The sequence below is a fragment of the Dendropsophus ebraccatus genome, chromosome 3 (assembly GCF_027789765.1).
Source record: "Dendropsophus ebraccatus isolate aDenEbr1 chromosome 3, aDenEbr1.pat, whole genome shotgun sequence".
NCBI lineage: Eukaryota > Metazoa > Chordata > Amphibia > Anura > Hylidae > Dendropsophus > Dendropsophus ebraccatus.
In genome coordinates, this window is record NC_091456.1 from 36,972,154 (window position 1) to 36,995,666 (window position 23,513).

General features: G+C 43.3%; 2 protein-coding genes across 7 annotated transcripts in view; one reads left to right on the forward strand and one right to left on the reverse strand.

Annotated features, from left to right (window-relative positions):
* DTX1 (deltex E3 ubiquitin ligase 1) overlaps positions 1 to 14,736 on the reverse strand; it is a 54,547-nt gene extending 39,811 nt beyond the window's left edge. Inside the window, exons 1-2 of one of the 3 annotated variants that reach the window (XM_069961434.1) lie at positions 14,706 to 14,736; positions 9,931 to 9,991 (exon numbers count right to left, since the gene is read on the reverse strand). The gene's annotated coding sequence lies outside the window, so the exon portion shown is untranslated. Of the gene's footprint in view, positions 1 to 857; positions 1,722 to 7,387; positions 7,477 to 9,930; positions 9,992 to 14,705 lie in introns of those variants that run through there. The other 2 variants (XM_069961433.1, XM_069961432.1) reach the window with 2 other exon arrangements.
* Positions 14,737 to 16,302: 1,566 nt separating this feature from the next.
* The window catches only part of EMID1 (EMI domain containing 1), a 70,221-nt gene continuing 63,010 nt past the window's right edge, over positions 16,303 to 23,513 (forward strand). For all 4 annotated transcript variants that reach the window (XM_069961436.1, XM_069961439.1, XM_069961438.1 and 1 more), the window contains exon 1: positions 16,303 to 16,665. In XM_069961436.1, coding sequence (XP_069817537.1) covers positions 16,508 to 16,665 — 158 coding nt within the window. In that variant the 5' untranslated portion in view covers positions 16,303 to 16,507. The remainder of the gene's footprint in view (positions 16,666 to 23,513) is intronic.

The window sequence follows — 23,513 nt, forward strand, 5'->3', positions numbered from 1 at the left end:
GAGAGGTTTTCTATAGGCATTTTCTACTGCTCTGGACAGTTCCTATCACAGACAGTGGTGGCAGCAGAGAGCACTGTGTCAGACTGGAAAGAATACGCCACTTCCTACAGGACATACAGCAGCTGATAAGTACTGGAAGAGTGGATATTTTTTTAATAGAAGTAAATTACAAATCTCTGGCACTTTCTGACACCAGTTGATTTGAAATAAAAAAAAATTCCCGCTGGTGTATCCCTTTAATTCTTAAGTGATTGCGCCAATTTCACTGGAAAGACATCCTTTTTTAGCGGCTTTTCCTTTTGACTCGTAAAGGATAGGGGAAGCGTTCTGAAAAGCGGATCCTCTCTATACTTCAACTCTTCTCAGCTACTATTTACCTGTTCCTCCAAGGCTCTGCAGGTAAACCATGTCTATGTATAAATGTAATAGATGAGACACTCATGCTAGGAAATAGAGCCATCTATAAGCATACATATAAGGATATATATATGTGTATATATATATATATATATATATATATATATATATATATATATATATATACACATGGATGTCAGTGAATGTCCCCAGCATGGAGATAATCTGCACCCATGTGAGCCCAGGCCCCTTAGTGAATGTTATAGTAGTCTGTACCAGTAAGTGTTCTGGAGGTCTGACCTATAGTCCCTGATGTGGTGTCTAAGTACAATTCATGCATGCTGGGAGTTGTAGTCCCTAACAGCTGCAGAGCCACCAGTTGGAGGTTCCACTATAGCTGATGTAGATGTCACCAAGTCAAATCACCACCATCACATATCATGCTGGGAGTTGTAGTTCCAGGTGACCTAGGCTAAATAAAGATATTTCTGTGCACTTACCGAAAAGACAGCATCCTGAAGGCTGAAAGCAATGGGGACCAGGTCTCCCTCCAGGAGCCCCCTCCATAGGTGATGAGCCCCCCGACATGAGCGATCCCCAGCAGCCGCAGCAGGCCGTGCAGGTAGCAGGGGGGAAGGGTAGATCCCCTGATGAAGAAGAAGAAGAGGAGGAAGAGGAGCCCCCGTGCTCTCCACCCTCAGCAGTCCTCCATGTAGTGCCGGCCCGGCGCTAGAGAAACGCACCGCACCGCGCACACCAGCGCCTGCAGATCATGGCCGATTTATTATTATTTTTCTATCATTTTTTATCTGCCGCCTCCCTGGTGTGATGTTGTCATGGTGGGAGCCTGGTGTTCCCCAGGGCTGGAGGAAGCCTTGGTGGTGTGTGTGTGTATCAGTGTGTGTATATATCAGTGTGTGTATGTATATGTGTGTATATATCAGTGTGTGTATATATCAGTGTGTGTATGTATATGTGTGTGTATATATCAGTGTGTGTATGTATATGTGTGTGTATATATCAGTGTGTGTATATATCAGTGTGTATGTGTATGCGGCTATGGATCTGGGCTGGCGACAAGTGTGAAGAGGTTGCAGCTCAGCTTGCAGGATGGGCGCCTAGTCTTCAGGTGGAAGCAGCAGGGCAGTGTCTTCTCCCGGCGGGTGTCAGTGACCCCATAGAATGTGCTGCAGCCCCCCAGCCTGGTGTCATACGCTCAGCTGCAGGGATGTGGGAGCAGATCACAGGATCGGGCTGATCTGGCTGCACAAACCAGACACGATCCCCTTCTCCCTCTTCTGCTGCTGCTGCTGCTGCTGCTGTTTCCTCTATTGGGAAGTGTCACTCTTCAGCTTCTTCCTTCCATCCCCCATCATACTACAACCTGTACAATGAAGCCCCTCTCCTCTCCCTGTGTAGCCTTCTTCTTCCCATGTCTGCAGCCTCTGCAGCTCCTCCAGGGACAGGGGAGGAGGGAGGGTTAGGGGGTCCTATATATAATATGTGCATGGAGACTTTTATTGGGGAATCAGCACTAGGCAGACAGATCAGCTCCAGGAGCTGCAGTGCTATCTAGCTGCACACAGATCCAGAGGCTGCATCATCATCATCATCATCCATAGCCACAGAGCCCATCATTTCCTGCTGTGACACAGTAAGAGGCTGGGCGGCTCTGCAGCCATTAGATGTGACCTACTAGGACATGACATGGATGGAGGCAGACACTGCAAGCTGCATTACTGGGTCACAAGTCAGGAGTGTATGGATGGTGGTCACTATCTGGACTGCTGGGAGCAGTGGGGAGCAGACACACCCCCTGTTAGTGAGGGCTACAACAAAGCCATGGTGCTGTGCTCTGTGTGCCAGGTAGTAAGAACAGGTATCTGACCCTGGTCCATGGAAATCTATGGACATATATGATCTATGCTTGTCTAGCCACAGGAGAGGTGGATAAGGGGTTCTATGCGCCCAGTGGCACACATACAGGTGGAGGTGGCCCTTATCTTAAAACATAAAAAAAAAAACCATACAGATCCATATAAGGCTGGGTTCACACTACGTTTTTGCAATCTGTTTTTTCTTTTAATGTGTTTTTGCAATCTGTTTTTTTTTATATGTTTTTGCAGAAAACGGATGGAAAAACAGGTGCAATTGTGTGCATCGGTTTTGATCTGTTTTTCCATTGACTTCTATTAAAAAAAAATGGATCAAACGGCTTCTGGGTTTTTTTTTGTACACAAAACATACTTGACCTTACTTTTGTGTACATATAAAAAACGGATGCACACAATCGCATCCATTTTATCCAAAAAACGGATTGCAAAAACGTAGTGTGAACCCAGTCTTATGGTGGTATTTCACGAGCCGATGGGGGCCCGATCAACAATGTAAACGAGCGCTGATCTGGTAGAACGGCGCTCGTTTACTGGGCCTATTACACGGCCCGATAATCATTTACCAAGGGCTGCAGGGACATTGTTACCGATGTTTAATATACATTACCTACTATGCTGCAGGGCTTCTCCTCCGCTTCTTCTCACCGGGTTCCGCGCGCAGCAGTAGCTTCGGAGCGGCCTGTCTGAGTTGACAGGCCACTCAGCCAATCACTGGCCGGGACCGCCGCGGCCAGTGATTGGCTGAGCGGTCTGTTGGCTCAGACAGGCCGCTCCGAAGCTACTGCTGCGCGCGGAACCCGGTGAGAAGAAGCGGAGGAGAAGCCCTGCAGCATAGTAGGTAAAGTATGCTGTCTTATGAAATCATCGGTCGCCGGCCGCGCACCGCTTTTCCACGTAGCGATGCGCGGTCGGTGACCGATGATTTTAGGTTTTTACCTATATGAACGATCAGCTGATGACACGATCATCGGCTGATTGTTGCCTCTATTCCACGGAGTGGTATTCGGCCGCTAATCGCTCCGTGGAATAGGGCCCTTAAACTGACACAATACTATTTTTTAAAAACAAATAGCATTATCAATAATTCTGTTACAGTAGTGATGTTATTATTATGTGTATGGGGAACAAGCGCTTATGTCCTTCCAGCATCTATGGAATTGGATATGTACATAGAGCGGAGGGCAGGAGGCAGCAAGACCTGGCTCATCATACTAATCGATTATTGTGCAAAAATCCCCTTTAAATCATCCGAATTTAAGCTATAATCTTCTGATGTGATCACATCAATGATGCGTTGATCACATCTTTTAATTTGACCTCAAAATCATTGTTAATCGTCCTCAAGTCTTTCAGTGTAAACGCTCATTGTTCACAGTACAGTGGTGCCTTGGATTACGAGCATAATTCGTTCCGGGACCGTGCTTGTAATCCAAATCCACTCTTAAACCAAAGCAAATTTCCCATAAGAAATCATTGAAATGCAGACAATTGGTTCCACACCCCTTGTAAAACTAATGAAACAAACATTTAGAAACAGCAGAATATGTGATATTATAAGTTACTGCACAGTATAGCAATCAGCATGTGGTGTATAATGTATAGTAAGAGCTTAAAGCGCCTATTACACGGGTCGTTAAGAGGAGCAAACGAGCGCTCTCAGCGTTCCCCGCTCGCTGCCGCCGCTTTTCAACACAGCTGCAGCGAGCGGGTGAACGCTGATCGTCCGGGCAGCCCATAGGATATAGCAGCGTCTGCTGGCGACGCTGCTATTCAACTGAGCGACGGCAGCAGATCGCTGCTATATCAGTAGCATGTTGAAAAACAAGCGACTGCAACCATCAGCCGACATGAACGATGTTGGCTGATCGTTGCACTCTATTCCATGGGACGATTATCGTCCGTAGCGGCCGATATCGCCCGAATACGGACGATAATCGCTCCGTGGAATAGGGCCTTTAACCTGAAAAACAGCAGCAGATTCTAGATACAGGATGGAACTGCAGATTTCCAAAATGCAGTAGTGTAGTACAACAGGCTAGAATAGAGAAGCAGGGCTGCTGTCAGAGGTCTGTGTGGTCACATGACAGCAATGGGGAAAGGGTGTGTGTTCAGCATGGACCAATCAGAACTGACAGAGACTGCAGGGAGCATGAAGGAATGAGCATGGCAGATGTGGGCACAGTATAGCAGCACTCTCTGTCCCGGGAGAGAGGGGTTACAGCTATGGAGAGATTACCTCCACAGTCCTGTCCCCTGATGCAAGCCCCAGCCTGAAGTGGATCTGCTATGATTTGGAAGGTGAGGCAGACTTCCTGGGTCAGAGTACAGAGCTGTAGACCCCGCTATGCAGACCATGCCCCTCCCCCACTTGCGCTCCAACCCAGTACAGGGAGCTCTTTTGAAAAACTGTGAGCTCTTCTTGTAAAAAAGCTATCAATCCAAGTTACTTTTAAAGCAAGGTACCACTGTGTATACAGACACAAACGCGAATACAATCATTTACAGTATATACGAAGGCAATTATGTGATTACGATCGCATTAACAACTTGTTATAGTTTCTCGTCTTAATGGTCCTTTTACACTGAGCGATTATCATTCAAATCTGCACAATCACATTTGAGTGACTATCTGCTTGCGTAACTACAGCTAACGGTCAGGCGACAAGCGAGAAATCGTGGTGTTTCAAGTCCATAAATCACTGACATTTTTAGATCATTTTGTCTGAACAGTCTGTTTGTACTGTGTAAAAGCAAAACCGATCAGTTGATCGATGATCAAACGATAGAAAAAATGAGATTTTGCAACGTTTTACCTGCTCATTTAAACAACAAATCGATGGAAAAATAAAATCGTTGCTTCAAAGTTGTTAAACCATGGTTTTCCAAACTGTGGCCCTCCAGCTGTACTACATTTCCCATCATGCCTGGACAGCCAAATCTAAAGCTTTTGCTGTCCAGGCATAATGGGAATTGTGGTTTTGCAACAGCTATAAGGCCGCAGTTTGAAGATCCATGCGTTAAACGATCGCTAGAGTACTTTATCGCTCCGTCTAAAAGCCACATGATTACTAAGCCATCTAACAGGTTCTGTAAGTCAGCGATCGCTTACCCTGTGGGTCAAACTGTCTAGTACGGCCTAAAGGTATTGAGGAAATCGGCGACATTAGCCCTAAATCCTCATACCTTACTGTTTTAGGCTATGTTCACACTACGTAAAAGTACGGCCGTAGTTCTCGCTGCAGAACTACGGCTGTAGTTTTGAGGGGTGGAACATAGCCTTATTTTCAATGGGATCCCGGCCGGAGTGTACACACATCGTATACGATCCAGCCGGGATCCCATGGGGCGCTGGAAAAAACTGACATGTCAGTTTTCTGCGGCTGGAATTCAGTGAATTTCGGCCGCAGAAAGACCTGTCAGTTCACACAGTGAAGCAAGCGGCTCTGGCCGCTTGCTTCACTGTGGGCTATGGGAAGCTCTGATGCGGGCGCGGTAAGATCACCCGGCCGGTACTTAAGTCACGGAACGGCCGGGTGTTCACGTTGTGTGAACATAGCCTTATGCTTCTTTATCTGCGTTAATACTCTGTACTTTGTATCCTAGCCACATTATGCATGCAACATGTAAATAAAACTATGTTAAAAAACCCTAATAAAAAACAATGAAACGTAAACCTGCTGTTAGTTTCCCTTTTATGGTTATTAGACTTGTTTTACATAATAAAACACTTGGCAGACATATAAAGCAAGTGGAAAAATACAGTATTTGTATGATAACAAATGCCCATGTGGAGGCGCAGCACTGTATTCCTACCTAGAACCTTACAGGGAGAGTTATCAAACATGGTGTAAAGTCAAACTGGCTCAGTTGCCCCTAGCAACCAATCAGATTCCACCTTTCATTTTCCAAAAGGTCTGTGAGGAATGAAAAGTGGAATCTGATTGGTTGCTAGGGGCAACTGAGCCAGTTTTAAATTTATCACTTATCCACAGGATAGGTAATATGTGTCTGGTTGGTGGGGGTACAATAGCTGGGACCCCCACCAATCATGACAATGGAGGTTCCTTGTCCCTAAAGTAAATACAACAGCATAGAGCATGCTTAGCCTCTGCTCCATTGTCTTGTGATGGGAATGCTCTTTTGTATCATTTATTACCTGGAGAGATTTCCGGCCGCCAAAAGATTATTTTTTGACAGGCTAAAATTAGCCAATCTCTGTACTGGGCTATCAATGGTAGTGCCATAGCGACTGAATGGAGTAGCAGTGACTGTGCATGCACGCTGCTGCCCCATTAACTTGGGGAATAAGAGACCTCTATTATTATGATCTGATCTACCACCTATTGTAGGAACACCCCTATAAAAATGTTCCCAGTTGTTCCCCGCCCTTGGCCAAGTGATCACTGTGTGATGCCACATTGAGGTTACAGATGAGGTGTCACAGCTTGCCTGGTAACAGAAGAGACAAAGATCATGTGACCTAAGGGCCCTATTCCACCGGACGATTATCGTTCAGATTATCGTTAAATCGTTCGAATCTAAACGATAATCGTTCGGTTGAAATGCAGTAACGATTAACGACCGAACGAGAAATCGTTGATCGCTTTATAAGACCTGGACCTATTTTTATCGTTGCTCGTTCGCAAAACGTTCGCAAATCGTTCGCATTGAATAAGACATCGTTCGGTCGTTCGCAATAGATACGAACGCAATAGCGAATAAATACGGAAGAAGAAACGATCGCAATTACGATCATAAGTAACGATTATCGTTCCATGGAAATGAGTGAACGTTTTCAGGTCTTTCGCAATAGCGGTCGTTTGAGATCGTTAATCGTTACCGATTATGCTAACGATAATCGGCCGGTGGAATAGGGCCCTAAGTCTCAGAAGGGAGGGGGAGGACAGAGGAGTGGAGACAGAGTGGACCAGGAAGATTTTTAGCAGCTTCACGGTCAGGAGGTGCTGCAAAGAAACAGCCCAATTCATGTGATAAAAAACCTATTACAAATATGCTTAGATTATGGATGGGGATCGAACAGGGTTAAATCTTAAACGGGCACAGAAAAATCATGACTTTTCCTGCCAAATTTGGTGGGACAGCTGTTGAGCTAATGGGGGCCACCCAAATATTACCTGAAAGGAGAAGATGCCGGCATGCTTGATCTCTGTGTACATGCAAGAGAAGCTGCTGCCAGAGATGTCTGGCAATGGCATATTCCCCTGTCCTGAATGAAGAGACATGAATACATGGACATACATGTTAACAAGGGTCCATCTCCCTGAACGATGTGAAGTGTGAACCCATCCTTATTTTATGAGGGAGATTTATCGTGGTAACTTTCTCTTTTCTTGTTGTTTATAGCAACCAATCAGAGCCTAGATTTCATTTTACCAGAGCAATATGAGAAATGAAAGCTGGGCTCTGATTGGTTACTATGGGCAACAAAAAAATCTTACTATTAGGCTATGCCAATCACAAATCATCCTAGTCGGAGGTCAGGGGTCCAATATGGCCACTTGTTCCAATCCAATGGGCAAAGCCTGGGGAGTAGAGCCCCCTTGCAGTAAGTCTAACAAAAATATGTATTAAAAGCACATACTCCTGTGCCCTTATGCTCATGCAAATTGCATATAATTTTTGTAGCCCTATAGTTAATGCCTCTGCTAGTATGTGAGCATTAGGTGTAGTGGTTAAAAATCAAAAATATGGTCCCTTCAACATGTTTCGCTGTTACACACAGTGTCCTCACGGCCGCTCGCTTCCGCCGCGTGTAGTAGCGGTGGCAGCAAGCGGGGAACGAGGAGAAAACTGCTCCTTACAGTCGCCCCATGAAATAGGGGCTCTACTCTGCTGATCTCTTATTCTCTGTCCCTGTGGGGTAGGCATATGCAAATGGATGTAGAGACTGTGAATAAGAGGAAATAGGCTTGCTAATCCTCGACTCTTGCTGTGATGGGGAACACCCTCAGGGCACTTGAGCCTTAAGGCCCTATTACACAAAAAGATCAATAGACGTACTTGCCCAACTTCCGGCCAATAGTCGTTTGGTGTAATAGGACATGTTAAGAGACCACGATCAGCCGACATGCACAATGTTGGCTGATTGTGTTTTTTCAACGTGTTAAAACGGCATGATCATGGCAGCAGCTGTAGCTGACTTCAATGGGCTGCCCGAACGATCTAAGGACTGTCTGGTCAGTCCCTTCCACGGCCCGTCCTGCTCCTCCCCGCTCCCTGTCGGTGCGTATAATAGCAGCGAGCGTATAAAAGGCAGCGAGCAGGAAACGAGGGGGCCCCTCATTATCGGCCTTTATTTACATGTGACACTTCTTTCCAGTTTTGGGATGGACTATAGAGATAAACAATGCCTGGAACCCCAATAAGAAGTCCTATGTATCCATGCTCCTTTGCTTACCCTTGTTTAGGTCTGCTTAAAACAATTATGCCTTATCCTGTTTCTGTGTCGTAAATGTTTATGGTGGAAAAGAACCTTTAAAAGCAGCTGCTAGTCCATTAAACTCCCAGTGGTTGTATGCAGAGATGTCCGTCTGAATAGTCTGAGCATTCAATACTCAATGGGCTCTCACCAGCTGTATAGCCATGAACTCTTAGAGCTGTAGGCTTTCATGGTTTGTTCTCTACGCTGATATTTATAGCACATACATCCATACATATAGGCTTACAGATAAAAAGAATGCACACAAGCAATCCTTCCCAGAATTCCTACCCAGAAGATCAATCTAGGTAAGCCAGTCATCTGCAGAGGAGGAAAATGACTGTTCTATCTTTGCTGAACTATGAAGTAGAGACTTTTTATTTTGAGACTATCGTGGAAAAAAGTTGGACTGAAAAGTCTCTGCGTCCCTGGTGATGCGACAGATTTGTGTTAATTGCTATAGGAAGATTCCTTGTTTATAAGACCAAGACATTAAACAAACAATCCTTCAATGAATTAGCTTTCAAATAACCAGTTCTGTTTTTTTGGGCTGTTAATTTCCCCTGGGGAAATCAGAACTTTCTCTGAAATGATGTTCTTTGGTTCTCTGTAATATAAACTGTGGGTTTACGACTATAAAGTTATGTTTTATGTGCAACGACTAGGCTAAGGGTTTATCCAGATGGACACTTCTCACATGTTTACATGCAGGATACTTTACAGCTGTGGCTGTGTTCACATGATTTTTTTCTGTCCAGTGACATTGTTTCTGTTCCAGTGACGGCTGTTGGTACAATATTCCAGTTCAGGACCTTTTGGGTGTGGTTCTTTTTTGGTGGTCCTTTGAATTTTGTAGTAAAGAAGGTAAAATAAACGGCTCACAGTAACATCTGTTGTTTACAAAAAACGTCCATGAATTATTGCCATGAACATTAATTTTTCGTCTGTGCCAACAATGTCTGTTATTTAATACACTGTGTGCATCATTCCATTGACTTTAATTATAATTCGGTAATAATGGGTGTTATAAAAAAAATAAAAAAAAAACAGATGCCATTTCTCTTTTTATTTTTTAAACAGTGGGAACATAGCCATCACATGACAATCATTGTTTTCTTTGCCAGTGTTATATGAAAGAAAGTTGAATTAAAGTTAAATTCAGTTAAATTAAAGAAACCTGGTAAAATTTTTAAAGTAAGACAGTGTGCTATAAAAATTTATTAAAGCAACCATACTTACCTTCGCTTATTCTCCGCAACCACTGTTCCAGTGTCCGTCACTCATCGCTGCTTATTGGTTCCTGTGACGGGGACAACATGAGAGTAGCAGTGAGCAGCGTGAACCACATGTTATCTGATCAGCAGCTGTGGAATTGGGGCAGGGGAGTATGGTTACATTTATTTTTATAGCACCCTGACTGACTACTACTACAAAAAAAATTCTAAGGCTGGAATACCCCTTTTATTTGAGGTAAAGGTAAAGGCAGCATTCACAAGGCATATTCTTTATGGGAAGTGACATGTTTCTTATTAATACATTATTTGCCCTTATTTCGTGTGGATTGGGGCTAATCCGTGTCCAAAACTGTGTCCATCAGGTTTATAGAGAAATATTTGGCAGAAACCTGAGGGTATGCCGTCGGATTTCTGCCACATATTCTGCTGTGTATTTTTCCAAAGAAATAAGACACCATGGGAAGGAACAAAGCCAAAAAGAACGACGTTGTTAGAGAGAGAAATGGATTGGCTCCTACAATGCCAGGACATATCTGTAGCTAAATAATATAGGTAGGAAGAGAGAGGGGGGTCTGCAGGTCTGTACTTTTTAGTTCATGTAGTTCATGACGGGCCTTATCTTTTGGTTGGGAACATGCTGCATGATGTGGGATATATGTTCAGGTGCCAGTGGGTGGCAGCACTCACTTATCTTTTCAAACTACATGACTCTTGTCTTTTAAATTTCAATATGACAATTAAACCCAAATTCAACATAATGTAGTTGTGTGTGTGTGTGTGTGTGTGTGTGTGTGTGTGTGTGTGTGTATGTATGTATGTATAATCAGCTTTACCTGGGCTTACAGTATTTGATGTCTGAAAGGAAGGTACATGACAAAAATCAGGCCAGTGGGCACTAGTATTAAACTTCTGTGCTGCTAATGTCTTTTCAGTGATTTAAGTCCCATGCACAAGACCATGGCCATTTTTACAGTCAGACAATACTGATCGGGAAGCCTTTCAGGAGGTTAGAGGAAATGGTCAGTACTTCCTGACTGTAAAAACTGAGGGAAAAAAAAAAAGTCATACTCACCTGCTGCAAGCAGTGCCCTCCTCTGGCTTCTTCTTTTCCCTTCCTGCACTGCTAGTGCACTAGTGATGTCACTTGTATGCCTCAGTGCTGGGGGGTGGGGGAAGAGCAGCCTCTTGTGGCTGGAGGTATAATAATGCCAGAAGAGTGATTGGTAGGACCAGGAGCCAATGGCTCCTTGCCCTATTAAAGACAGTGTGGCATTTAGGCGCTCTGATTAAGAACATGTACGGTTAAATGGCCATGTGCAGTGCCCGGTGTCCCTTGCCTGGGTGCTGCCACTGGCCTGGGAAGCCAAGCAGTGCATCCAGAATTCCGGACAGTTTCCGAATGCGCATACGGAGCTCTGGGGTTCCATGGGGGATCCGTACCAGAATTCTGGACAAATATAGGACATGTCCATGACATGCGCATGGGGCCTTTCAGATGCTTTCTGACATTTAAAACTGGTGGCATATTCCTAGCATGGGCCATTAATGGCTTAGCCAATTTTCATTTTTGTTTTCTCCTCCTCATGTTTAAAAGACCATACCACTCATTTTTTTCACCTACAGACCTATAGAAGCTCTTAATTTTCAAAAAACTGAAAATTGACATGTTATCTATGTTCCTCAAGTCAATAAGATTACAATGATATCTAATTTATTTATTATTTTATTTTACAACTTGTAAAAAAAATGAATAAATTAATTTCAAATAAATTGCTGTATTCTGATCCTTACAAAGTTTTTATTTATCAATGGGGCTATTTGAGGGCTATTTTTTTTTTTGCGCCATAACCTGTACTTTTTTTCAGTACCTTGCTTGTGTGTATGTGACTTAATGGTCACTTTTTATTACATTGTTTCTGGATGGGATGTAAAATCAGCAATTTTGCACCTTGGCGGGTTTTGGGGCTTATGCCGTTTACCGTGCGAGATCAGGAATGTGATAATTTAATAGTTCAGACAATATTGCATGCAACGATACTAAATATGTTTATTTGTTTATTTAAAAAATAGGAAAAGGAAGATGATTTAAACTTTTAATATAGGATGGGATTTTTTTTTTTAAATCACTTCTTTGTAGTCCCTTCTATGTGCAATACGCTGAATACTCATGAGGGTCAATGCAATGCATATGTATTCTTTATACAGCAGCTTGATTGCTTCATCCAGCTGCAGACAGGCTAAAGCAATTGCCGATGTCAGGCAACCCGGGAGGCCTTGGGCTGCACTGACATCGGATTGGCTCCCCACGATCTCGCTGCAGGGAGCTAATCCGGCAACTGGATCCTCAATGCAGGTATGTGAAGGCAATTTAAATGCCACTGTCAGTTTTGACAGTGCCATTTAAATGGTTAAATAGCCAGCATGGAGCGATCGTCCATGCTGGGAGCGGCATAGTACAGAGAGGGCTCAGACAGTCCTCTCTGTAACCTCTTAAAGTCATGACAAGTTCTGTCTCATGAGACTCCCACAATATATTCTATATACTGCCCATTCTGCATTTTTTTTAGTAGGGTGGCGAAATACATTTATGTTCAATAAAATCTTGAGCTATTTCTGTAGTGCTAGGAATGAAGTAAAAGGTAAAAGGGGTAAAAGGTAACAGCAACCCTAAAACAACTCTCCTGCTGCCTACTTGATAACCTCCCTAAACAGTGGCCCCAAACTGGGTGACAGTCTCTTCCCATAATGCTATAGGGATAGAGAAAAGGACTGAAAAGCCAAGTCAGGCTAGCAAGGTCAAACCAGGAGAATACGTCAGGAACAAAATCACAAAACAGAGACAAAGTCAAATGTGAAGTAGAGGTCAAAAAGTCCAGGAGTAGCACGTCAAAATCAAATCACAGAGACAAAGGGAAATCCAGGGCACAGGCTGAGGTGGGTGGTACAGATACAAAGTTCAGCAAACAGATACATACATATGTGCCTACAGAGACCAGTCATAGGCACCTCCTATTAAAGGATCATGTACTTTATAGACCAGCTCGGAGAGACAAGAAAAGAGAGATTTGGAATGCCAGGACCTGATCTGACTGACCTAGCAACTCCTCTCTGGACAGCATGTAGGTGAATAGAACTGCGCCTCCTCACGCCCATTCCCTCCCAACCTGAGAAACAGCCGAAAGAGGATTCAGTGTTTAAAAGGGTTTTCTCATGGAAAGTTATCCCCTATGCTGTGCATAACTAGATCAGTGGAGGATCAACCTCGGGGACCCCTGACGATTCTGAGAACAGAGAACAAATGTCCTCTAAATTATTGGTGTGGTGACGTGCGTAGGTGGCCAGCACTTCATTTACACTTTCGCTTAATGCCCTTCAAGGAAACAAAGTGTTCACGCTAGTTCATAAGTCATTCCTGAGTTCGGTGAACCAAGAGTCCAGGTAAAAAATACTTGCCTGTTGGTATACAGTCCCTACACATTTACATTCCATTTGGCCTCACGTTCATTCAGTGGGCTGAAGGTGCAGCTCTGCTGAGGGACCCCACCTACACATCTTTTGGGCTTGCCCTGTTCTGATATCCTTTTTGGAACCGGAGGACATTTCGGTGACAAATCTCACCATGGAACTAACACTTGTTTTATTACTTTTACATCACTGTGTGATCTCCATCTCAGCTTACAAGAAATCTCTGTGACATTTCCTAGTCATGGCCACCTGAGCGTGTATACCGTTATACTGGGGGAGGGGAAAGTGTCTTCTCCACCAATTTAGTTATGGGTCTCCACAGTAAATTACCTTATGCATATGAAGGACCTCATGTCTAATGACAAATTCATTAAAACATGATTTGCTTGGATGGGATTTCAAGATTCACCTGAATACTCTTCTCTGTTGAGTGACAACAGCTAATAGGTGAAGACTGTAATCTTTTGCTTTAGAGATGTTATTTGTTCACCAGGTGCTCAATACCCCCTGTGGGTATTCCTCCTGATCCCTCCCCTACAAACTAATTTTATTTTTTTTCTTCTTCTTTCTTTCTTTCTCCTCCCTTTTTGGTTTTGGCTTTACTATTTTTTTTTCCTCTTCCAGTTTGCATATCTCATAAGTTATGAAAGATGGTATCCAAAGGCGTCCAATACTGCCTATGGTTACTCTCACGTTAAAGGAGAAATCTGGCCATTTTTAAAATCTGGCAGCCAGCAAGGACCCTCAGGCCGCTCAGCCAGTCAGTGACTGGGACAGGACGCAACTCTAGTCACTGATTGGCTGAGCAGCCATTCCATCAGCCGGGACAGGCATTTTCCCCAAGTTGTGATGTCATCACAGCTCAGGTAAAAAAATGCCTTCCGACGGGGGTCCTGAAGCCTGTCCCGCCGGCCAACGTGGGCACGAGGAGGGGTGAGTTTGTACTCCTGATTAAATTCCCCCCTGCCCCTGCCGGCTGCCAGATTTTAAAAGTAGCCCGATTTCTCTGTGGTGCACTATGGTTAGTTGGTATCGTTATTGCTTTATTGTATTTACTCTGTGCTAAGCTGTAATTCTGTAATATGACATAAGACAAACATGGTCAAATCTGGCATAGAGCCCCTAGGTATAGCACAAAAGTGCCAGAAAATATCCCGGCATACACGTTTAAGTGATCACCAATCAAATAGCTTGTGCAGAACATGTGACGTATCCATACAGGTGCTCTGCGTGTCAGGTGAGCAGACGTCCTTGTGGTGTATTGGAATCAAAGAGCATCGATTGAAGAGAATTCTCTGGAGTGGGGAACCATACCTGATATCGAGACAGATGCCAAGAATGAGACTCCATACCGTAATCACCTAAGGCATATAGAAAAGAATCATCTAAGGTAACAAAAATCATTTTTTTTTATTACTGAGAAAATAGGCAATGTATAATTCCAGCCTAGCTGTGCAGAATTTTTTTGTATATAACTGCTAAATGTATACAGACCAGGAGCACGCAGTGGGTGAGTATGTTTTTTCCCCTGCCCTTGTCTTCACCTTGGAAAGTTTGATAAAGGGACCATAAAAAAAGCCTTTAAAAACATCTTTTCTGACAATCTCCTTCCTAAGGGCCATATTACTCGGAAAGATTATCGTGCGAAAAATCAGTAGATCGCTCGAATTTTAGTGATAATCTTTCCGTGTGTCTGCAGGCAAAGGACAAGTGACTAACAAAAATTAGTTTGTATGTTGCTGATCGCATCTTTTTAGCTAACCATAAAATCATTGTTAATTATTTGCTAATCTTTTGGTGTATGTGCACATTGTTCATTCATAACTAGGATCATTCCTATAATAGAGCATACAAACCATTATAATTACTAACTAACTAACAACTATTGATCCATATATTATGGTGAACGATTTCAGGTGGTTTGCAAAAACGCTTGTATTCAATTGTTTATCGTAAATCGGACTAAACGAAAAATACTTTTGTCTAATAGACAAACCCTATTAGAAATACGTCAAAGGTGAACTTGTTTTATTGACTTGATCAGTGATGTCAGAAATGGTAATTTATTTTATATCTCTTTTAAAGAAGTGTATGGCCATTTTCCCACAATGTGATTTTTTTTGGCTGTTTGAGGCCAAGTAACGGCCACTATTTTATAATAACGGCCGTTATTGTACAATTAATATAGATGTTTTTACAACATTGTGTAAACTGTAAATAGAAAGTATATAATGAATGAGAATGCATATGTTAGGATTACCTGTATACTTTCCAACCCATGGACTCGGTTCCTCTCTATGGTTTGAATATTTTATGGAAAACATTTATATTGATTAAAACCGCAGTTTCCAACCCAGTGTATTGACCTGATGTGCGAACAATCACACTGGTTAAATATACCATGGAGTGAGCCAGGAAAAGCAGAAGAAAGTTGTTTGGAGAAATTGAGGGAATCACTTCGTAAGAGGATAAAAAAGTGAGGAGGAGAAATAGGACAGAGACAAGCTTGAGTCTGTGAATTTTAAACCAGCACACAAAAGATACGAATTGTCTCCATGTCTGAGCGAGGAATAAAAAAAAAAGTGCAGGGGGGTGGAGGAAAGGAGAGAGGGGTAGGAGACCGAAGGAGAAAAAGAGCAAAAGAAAGAGGGAGGAAGATAGAGTGCAGCAGCTAGGAAGTGAACAGAGGAGGGGAAGGAAGAGAGGGTAGGTAAGGAAGGAGGAGAGTTTGGGAAGGAGGGAGGGGGGGAGATGCTATCCCAGTGATTTAAAAACTCAATTGTTTGGGATTTCTAAGCCGGTTCATGAAAAGTAGGCAGAGTCTGCACAGACTTTTTTTGCAGCAGCGTGGGGGGCACATTCTATGAAAGGCAGGAGGTAAGGGGGGGGGGGGGTGAGACTTCTCACTTAGGGGCTGTCTGAAGGCCGGATTTGTCCTTAGTGACTTTGAGGTGGGTTTATCGAGGATCACCAGACAATTTCCCTACACAGCATTTGGACACATGCTACCTGTTACCTGTATGTACGAAGTAGGCAACTTTTCCATCAGAAGTTTTTCTCTATTGTCAAATCTGGCCTGGTGAGACTCCAAGTGGGATTCCTTGAGTGGATGCATCATGCATTTGTCAGTGCCCTGCTGTTCCTGTTGGCATGTTCTGCTTTGGCTATGTGCCCTGCTGGACAAAGGTTGTTGCACATGGACATCCGGCGCTCAGTACCGATATTCACCGTCACTACAAGTCAAAACCAGAGAGTCCCTCACAAGTCCGAAAAGGTAACCAAAAATATTGCTGTGGTTGTTGAAATCGTGTTATAGTACTGTACTGCCTTAAAGTTAGAAAACATTGCAACTATCCTGACTACTAGTAAATGTGGAAAGTCAGAACTTTGAAAGCTTCTTCATTCATGTCTGTTTATCCAGCAGTTTGCTTATTACGACAGTACAGCAAAGAGCAATCTGTCACAAGAGCTTGCAATCTAATAGCAGCCTGAAACATAGACTAGACAGATAGTCGGTGTCATCTTATTGATGGAATGGTCTTAATTAATTTTTGCTATGAAAAAAATGTGTTTCTGCTTGCCCGCCCCTCTGGCTGCCTGAGAGTTTAACAGATGCAGTTATTTTTAAAGGTTATTTTAGGATTAAGGAATTGCTATATGTACAGGCAATAAAGGCCCTCTGGTAGCTGACAAGCTCTGGCGATGTAACCCTATCACTGCCAAAGTGATCACACTAAGCTTTTCAACTAACAGAAGGCAAGAAGAGTTGGCCAATGTCATGGTAGTTAGTTCAGCTGCGGATAGAGCTCCTTGTGTCTCTTCTGTGCCAGCTGAGATGATTTCTAAGGGTCATTCAGGGTTGACCAGTCAGCAACTTTTTATAGAATCGCCCATTATTCTATTTACAATCCAGTTTAATAGGGTGTAATTTGTGAAATGACCCGGTATGTCTTACAGCAGAATTTCACCCTTGCACTTCATTTTTTTTTTTACGTGAATGTTACTGCCTGTGGGACACAATGTTTTGTCCATTGAGGCTGGAGACAGAAAATTGCTGGCGGAGTGATCATGACCTAGGGATGCTGGAAAGCAAACACTAACAATTTATATGGGAAAAATCAACAGAGGAAAAGCAGAGATAAACAAATTGTCAACAGAACAGGCCCCTCGGTGAGCATTGTCCTGCAATCCCAGCATTCTTCCCCGTGAATTTATTCTGCAATTGCAGACACAGAGCTTGCAGAGCCTTGTGATGACATCCACTAGCACTATACCCATTAAATTCCCCATCTAAAGTCCGTCTTTTCTACATTTAAGGCATCTCGGTTTGATTCATCAGCACAATTGCAGCCAGTTACATTGACCTTCTTTTATTACTGCACTTGCACCAGTTTTATGACTGGTGGGATGTACCATCCTTCCTTGTCATAAACTGGTATCCCATTTATTACCCCCAATGCTTTCCTTTTGTCAGATCCCTTACTCATATGTAATAAATGACCATTCAATATTAAAATTATTGTTTTTATAACATTCCCTTGAGGGAACATACTTCATATACTTACTGTGTTTCCCCGAAAATAAGACACCCCTACTAAAATAAGACACCCCAACTACCTTACCAACTAGCCTAAAGTAAGGCATCCCCCTCCCCAAAATAAGGCACCCCTACTCTAAACTAGCCCACCCCCGAAAGTAAGGCCGCCCGTTGCCACCTGCTGCCACCCCGCCACTCACCTAATCCCCTTGTGGACCTTCACAGCCAGCACCACAGGCATACTGGTCCATGGCCCCCACGTCCTCTGTACGTCCCGACGCACGCCACCACATGTTCCACCGCACGCCTGCCGCAAGTCCCGCCACATGCCTGATGCACGACCTGCCGACACGTCACGCTGCTGATGCACTCTTGGTCCCGCTGCTGATGCGCTGCTGCTTCAGCATGGATGTAAGTATTCCGGGGAGGTCCGGGGGGGATGTTTTATCTTTCTCCTCCCGGCCGAGGGGAGAGAAATAAGACCTACCCTGAAAATATGACATAGGGGGAGATTTATCAAACATGGTGTAAAGTGACACTGGCTCCGTTGCCCCTAGCAACCAATCAGATCCCACTTTTCATTCCTCACAGACTCTTTGGAAAACTCTTTGGGGGCAACTGAGCCAGTCTCACTTTACATCATGTTTGATAAATCTCCCCCATAGTGGCTGTTTTTGAGAAAAAATTAATAGAAGTTACGGTCTTATTTTTGGGGAAGTGAATGTACCAGTTAGCTTAGTGAATTATTTTTATTTTCACTATCTGGTTGATGCCGATGTGGAGATCCTGGTGGCATGGTTGCTGCCCCGTCCCCAGTATTGGCACTGGTTTCTTCAAGTACACTGGCCCGCTCTATGTACTGGAGGTAGGCCAGCGCCCCCTCTTGTACTGATATCCCCTCCTCTCTGTGAGGAGGCCAGACTTGATTTTGGTGGAGGCACATCACAGAGGGGAGGAGATATCGGCACACGGGGGGGCGCCAGACTTTCAGTGCATAGAGAACCATATGGCGTTTTGAAAAATGGACCGCACCACCGGGATCTCACCAGGTAGTAAGGAAAAAAACTGCCGCTGTAGTTTTTGAGCCAAAGCCAGAAGTGGATCCAGCAGGTAGAAGACAAAAGCGCTACCTTTATTTTACCCATTACTTTGAATCCACTTCTGGTTTTGGCTCAAAAACTGCAATGGCCTTTTCCAAAAAAATTACATTATGCTGCATGTTGACCAAGTTCAATGGCCCCATAATGCTTTACAAAATCCATAAGAAAAAAAAGATATTATGGCACATTCTAGTACATGTTGAAAGACATTAAAAGACAACTATCAGCTGACATTGTGCATGTCGGTTGATCATTGATCAGCCAAATACAGCCGATAATCACTTATGTACGTTTTCATGTTTACAACTATGCAGTGTTTCCATATTTTATTGTATAGCGGTTCTCTCGATACTAGGGTGTCACGTATCATGGGACCCCCTTTTGAACAAGTTGGTACACAGCTGTGTTTTTTAGTACGTTAGTCTGGGAGTACAATAAAGATGGTTTATTTTATTACATAATTTTTGGATGTGAGTTCTTGCTATGGTCTCAAGCTTTTTCTCTAGTGCTGTATAACAGATATTCTCACTTCCCACCAAGGTGGGCTTGAGTGTTGTCCAAGCACACAGAATAGTCACGTGCCCGGAAATATTTGCAGCCTGATACATATATTGATATTAGTTTCGCTCCATCCAAATATAAAGTATTTACTTTATATCCCATTTTTCTGGATGGCGTGAAACTAATATCAAAACGTATCAGGCTGCAAATATTTCTGGGCACATGACTGAAAAGCGATGGTATGAATTCACGTGTTTCCTGAGAATAAATGATAAAAAAAACACAATGGCATGTAGCATTGCATGTTGAATCATTGGATAAGGAATAAAGGAATAAAAAGTTTCATATTGCACCAAATAACAGTAATAGGCTATGTAAAAAGGCTGGACATCTTTCATAATAACATCCGTCGTTGTGCTAATAATGTCTGTTACATTTTTGAATGATGCCTGTTATTATGAAAGATGGCCATCATTTTTACATAGTGTGAACCTAGCCATAAGATGAAAAACTTTTAAATGGGAACTATCAGCAGGTTAGACGAATCTAACATACTGATAGCCCCCGCGCTGTTATTCAGGGTAAAGTCCACTCCGGAGCACCCTTAAGAGCACTGCCGTGTCATCCAGCCCACCTCATCTAATGATGGTCAATGGAGCAGGCGGATGATGCAGCAGTGCTCCTAAGGGTGCTCCAGAGTGGACTTTACCCTGACTAACAGTGTGGGACCAGCACCAAGGAGGAAGGTAAGACACATATCTTCCTCCTCAGTGTCCCTGGCACTATAAGGCGCTATCAGCACGTCAGATTAGTCTAACCTGCTGATAGTTCCCCTTTCAATGTCCTGGGAGCTAGAAAACTGTATATGGAATATGGCAGGAAAGGCAGCTGTCTCGTAATATAGAAGTAATAACCATGATCATTATTAGCGGCCGTGCATCTTATGAGATGGTCGCATTTCCCCTGCTATGTTGTGAAGTTGGGGAACATAGCCTATGGAAGCATTTCCTGGCTTGCGCATCCTATATAGGATGCGGATCCCTGCCCTGTACACTAATGGGCAGACAAACTTGTATGTCCGCAGCCCGCTCCGTTAAACCCCTGGCCGCTGGTGCGTATACTTTACCTGGTCCCCACTCTGGTTTGCTTGGGGGGTTCCCGGGGGTGCCCCGCCGCAGAGCACTGATTGGCTGAGCATCACGTGAAGACACCGGGATCCCCGATGCAAGCCGGATCGGGGACCAGGTGAAGTATATGCTCCGACGGCCGGGGGTCAACAGGGTGGGCTGCGAACATACTCGCAGCGGGATGTGCATCCTGCTGCGAGTTTGTCTGCCCATAGGGTGTACTGGGCAGGGATCCGCAGCGGGTCTCGCTGTGAATTCGCAACGAGAAACCAGCTGTGGATTTGTTACGTGTGAAGGCACCCTTAGGCTATGTTCCCACACTGTATTTTGATCAGTATTTTGCAACCAAAACCAGGTGTGGATTGAAAGGCGATGTTCACACACTGTTGAAATTGAGTAGATGGCCACCATTTAATTACAAACAATTGTCATAACGGCTGTTATTTACCATTAAATGGCGGCCATCCACTAAATTTTAACAGTTCAAGGAACTGTATTGTGTGTGTTTTTCAATGCAGTTGAACCTTATGGCATATGTTATCTCACTAAAATCTATGGGTGCAAAGCTGATATATAAGTCAGGAGATTTTCCCTGTGTTTAAACTGAGAATACATAAATTTGATGTGAATTTAGCCTAGCCTTGCTTGTTTCTGTGTTTAATTTTACTTGTTCAATTTCTCCACAGTCTTCTTTATATCTAAGGGCTGTATTACATAGGACGATTATCGTTCGGATTTAATCGATAATCGTTTTGTGTAATAGCAGGCAACGATTTAACGACAAACGAAAAAACGTTGATCATTTGATAGAATCTGGACCTATTTTTATCGCTGATCGTTCACAAATCGTTTGAACATCATTCGGTGTAATAACATGTTCGGTCGTTCCCTGGTCTATCAGCCAGTAAAGGACGAGCGAAAAAACAACCATAAGTAACTATCATTGTCCTGTGTAATAGGGTGAACGATTTAAGATCGTTCGTCATGGCGGTCGTTTGAGATTGTTTACTGTTAATCGGCAAAAAATCGTAATGTCACCCTAAGTCTAGATACATGAAAACTAAGTACAGAATTTTTTATCCGTCTTACACTATCCATCTGTCTTGGCCAGGGCTGAGCAATATATCTTCTCAATTTCCCCATACATAAGAATGTTTGGCATGGCTGAACATTCATGTGTTTTCAATGGAGACAGGAGGGCTAAGCTGCTGCCAGGCAGCTCTGGTGGTGGTTTGCTTCTCAGAGGATAGAGGGACAGGCAGTTACAATGCACAATCCTTGCCCTAACTGGCATCATTTGTTGGGTACTATGATGGGTGAGATCATTAGTTATATGTACATAGAAAAAAAAAACATAAACACCATGGCGCTGCATGTCCAGAAAACTAAACAGGTAGGGTAGTGTACATAAAATGTGCACCTGCGCGCTTACCTAATTGAGTCGTACATGGTTAGGTACGACTGTAATGTACGCATATAGATGTAGATCTAAGGGCTGCTGCCATCCACCTCCCGAATGTCCTCATCAGGTCACGGGTACAAAATCACAATATGTTACAAGAAGACGAATGGTGGATTTTAGTGCCAATTCTTTGGAAACCAGACCAGTATTTGTATTCCGATCAAGGAGAAAACACCCAGAACGTGTTTATAGACCACATTTATTCTTTGTTTACAATGTGACGCATTTCGAGGGTTGACTACCCTCTTCATCAGGCATGTCATAGTGTAAGCCTGGCATGTATTTATTTTAAAAAATAAATAGATAACCTGGAACGGTTTCTTGGTTACTGGGTGTCCCTGTGACATCACCTTCATTATGTGTCACTGGGCTAAAAAATATATCTCAAAACATCATTGGTATTGGTAATATTGCCAATGGTGTTTTGAGATATACTTGTTTTTTTAGCCCACTGACACATAATGAAGGTGATGTCACGGGGACACCCAGTAACCGAGAAACCGTTTCCAGGTTATCCATTTGTTTTTTTACTATAACTTTACACTGGGTTTACACTATGACATGCCTGATGAAGAGGGTTATTAACCCTCGAAACTCGTGGCATCATTAGTTAAATACCTCGTTCCTAAATCCAGCTCTATGAGACTCTATAATGTTAGAACAAATTAATAAAAACATCAAAATACAGAAATCTGTTTAGTCGAATCTATTCTGTTTGCAGCATGATATATCTTTTAGTCTTTTGAATTGCTTTATGTGCACAGTTTATGCAGTTCCTGACTGATTCAAGATCTTACTCCTCACCTCCACACACCTTGAAGACTCACACACGCATATTGTATCTGCAGGGGTCTCTGGCTTATAGTTTATGGGAAGAGCTTCATGTTTACCCCTGGAGAATCTGTCTGTGACACTCCCTCGGCAGCATGAAAGGAGCTTCGCTTCCCTTGAGCAATAAACAGTAGCTGAGCAGTCACAGTGCCCCTAGTGGTATGTGTATGAGTATTACGGTATGCATATAAATGGGCATTTAATATATTTATACTTCTTTTCAGCTTGAATATATAATTTGTGCACATATGGCGCTCTAGGAATGCTGAACATGAGGCTTTATGGCGTAGACAAGGAAAGTTAGGATTCTTCTTTTAAGTCATGTTTCCAGTGGCCTATTCAGTTGCTTCTGATCACTGACCTCCTTACAGGTGATGTATCATTAGGCAGACATGGGCAGCCAGCCAAACATATTCCTGTAATAGGGTGATTAAAAATATTCAAGCTTTATTGTGCTATGTTAAAATTCCATAGGCAGAAAGAAATGGATCAAAAACGCACAACGCAGGAAACATACAATTACATACATTGTCTATAGTCTTCTATGTTAAAGGGGTACTCTGT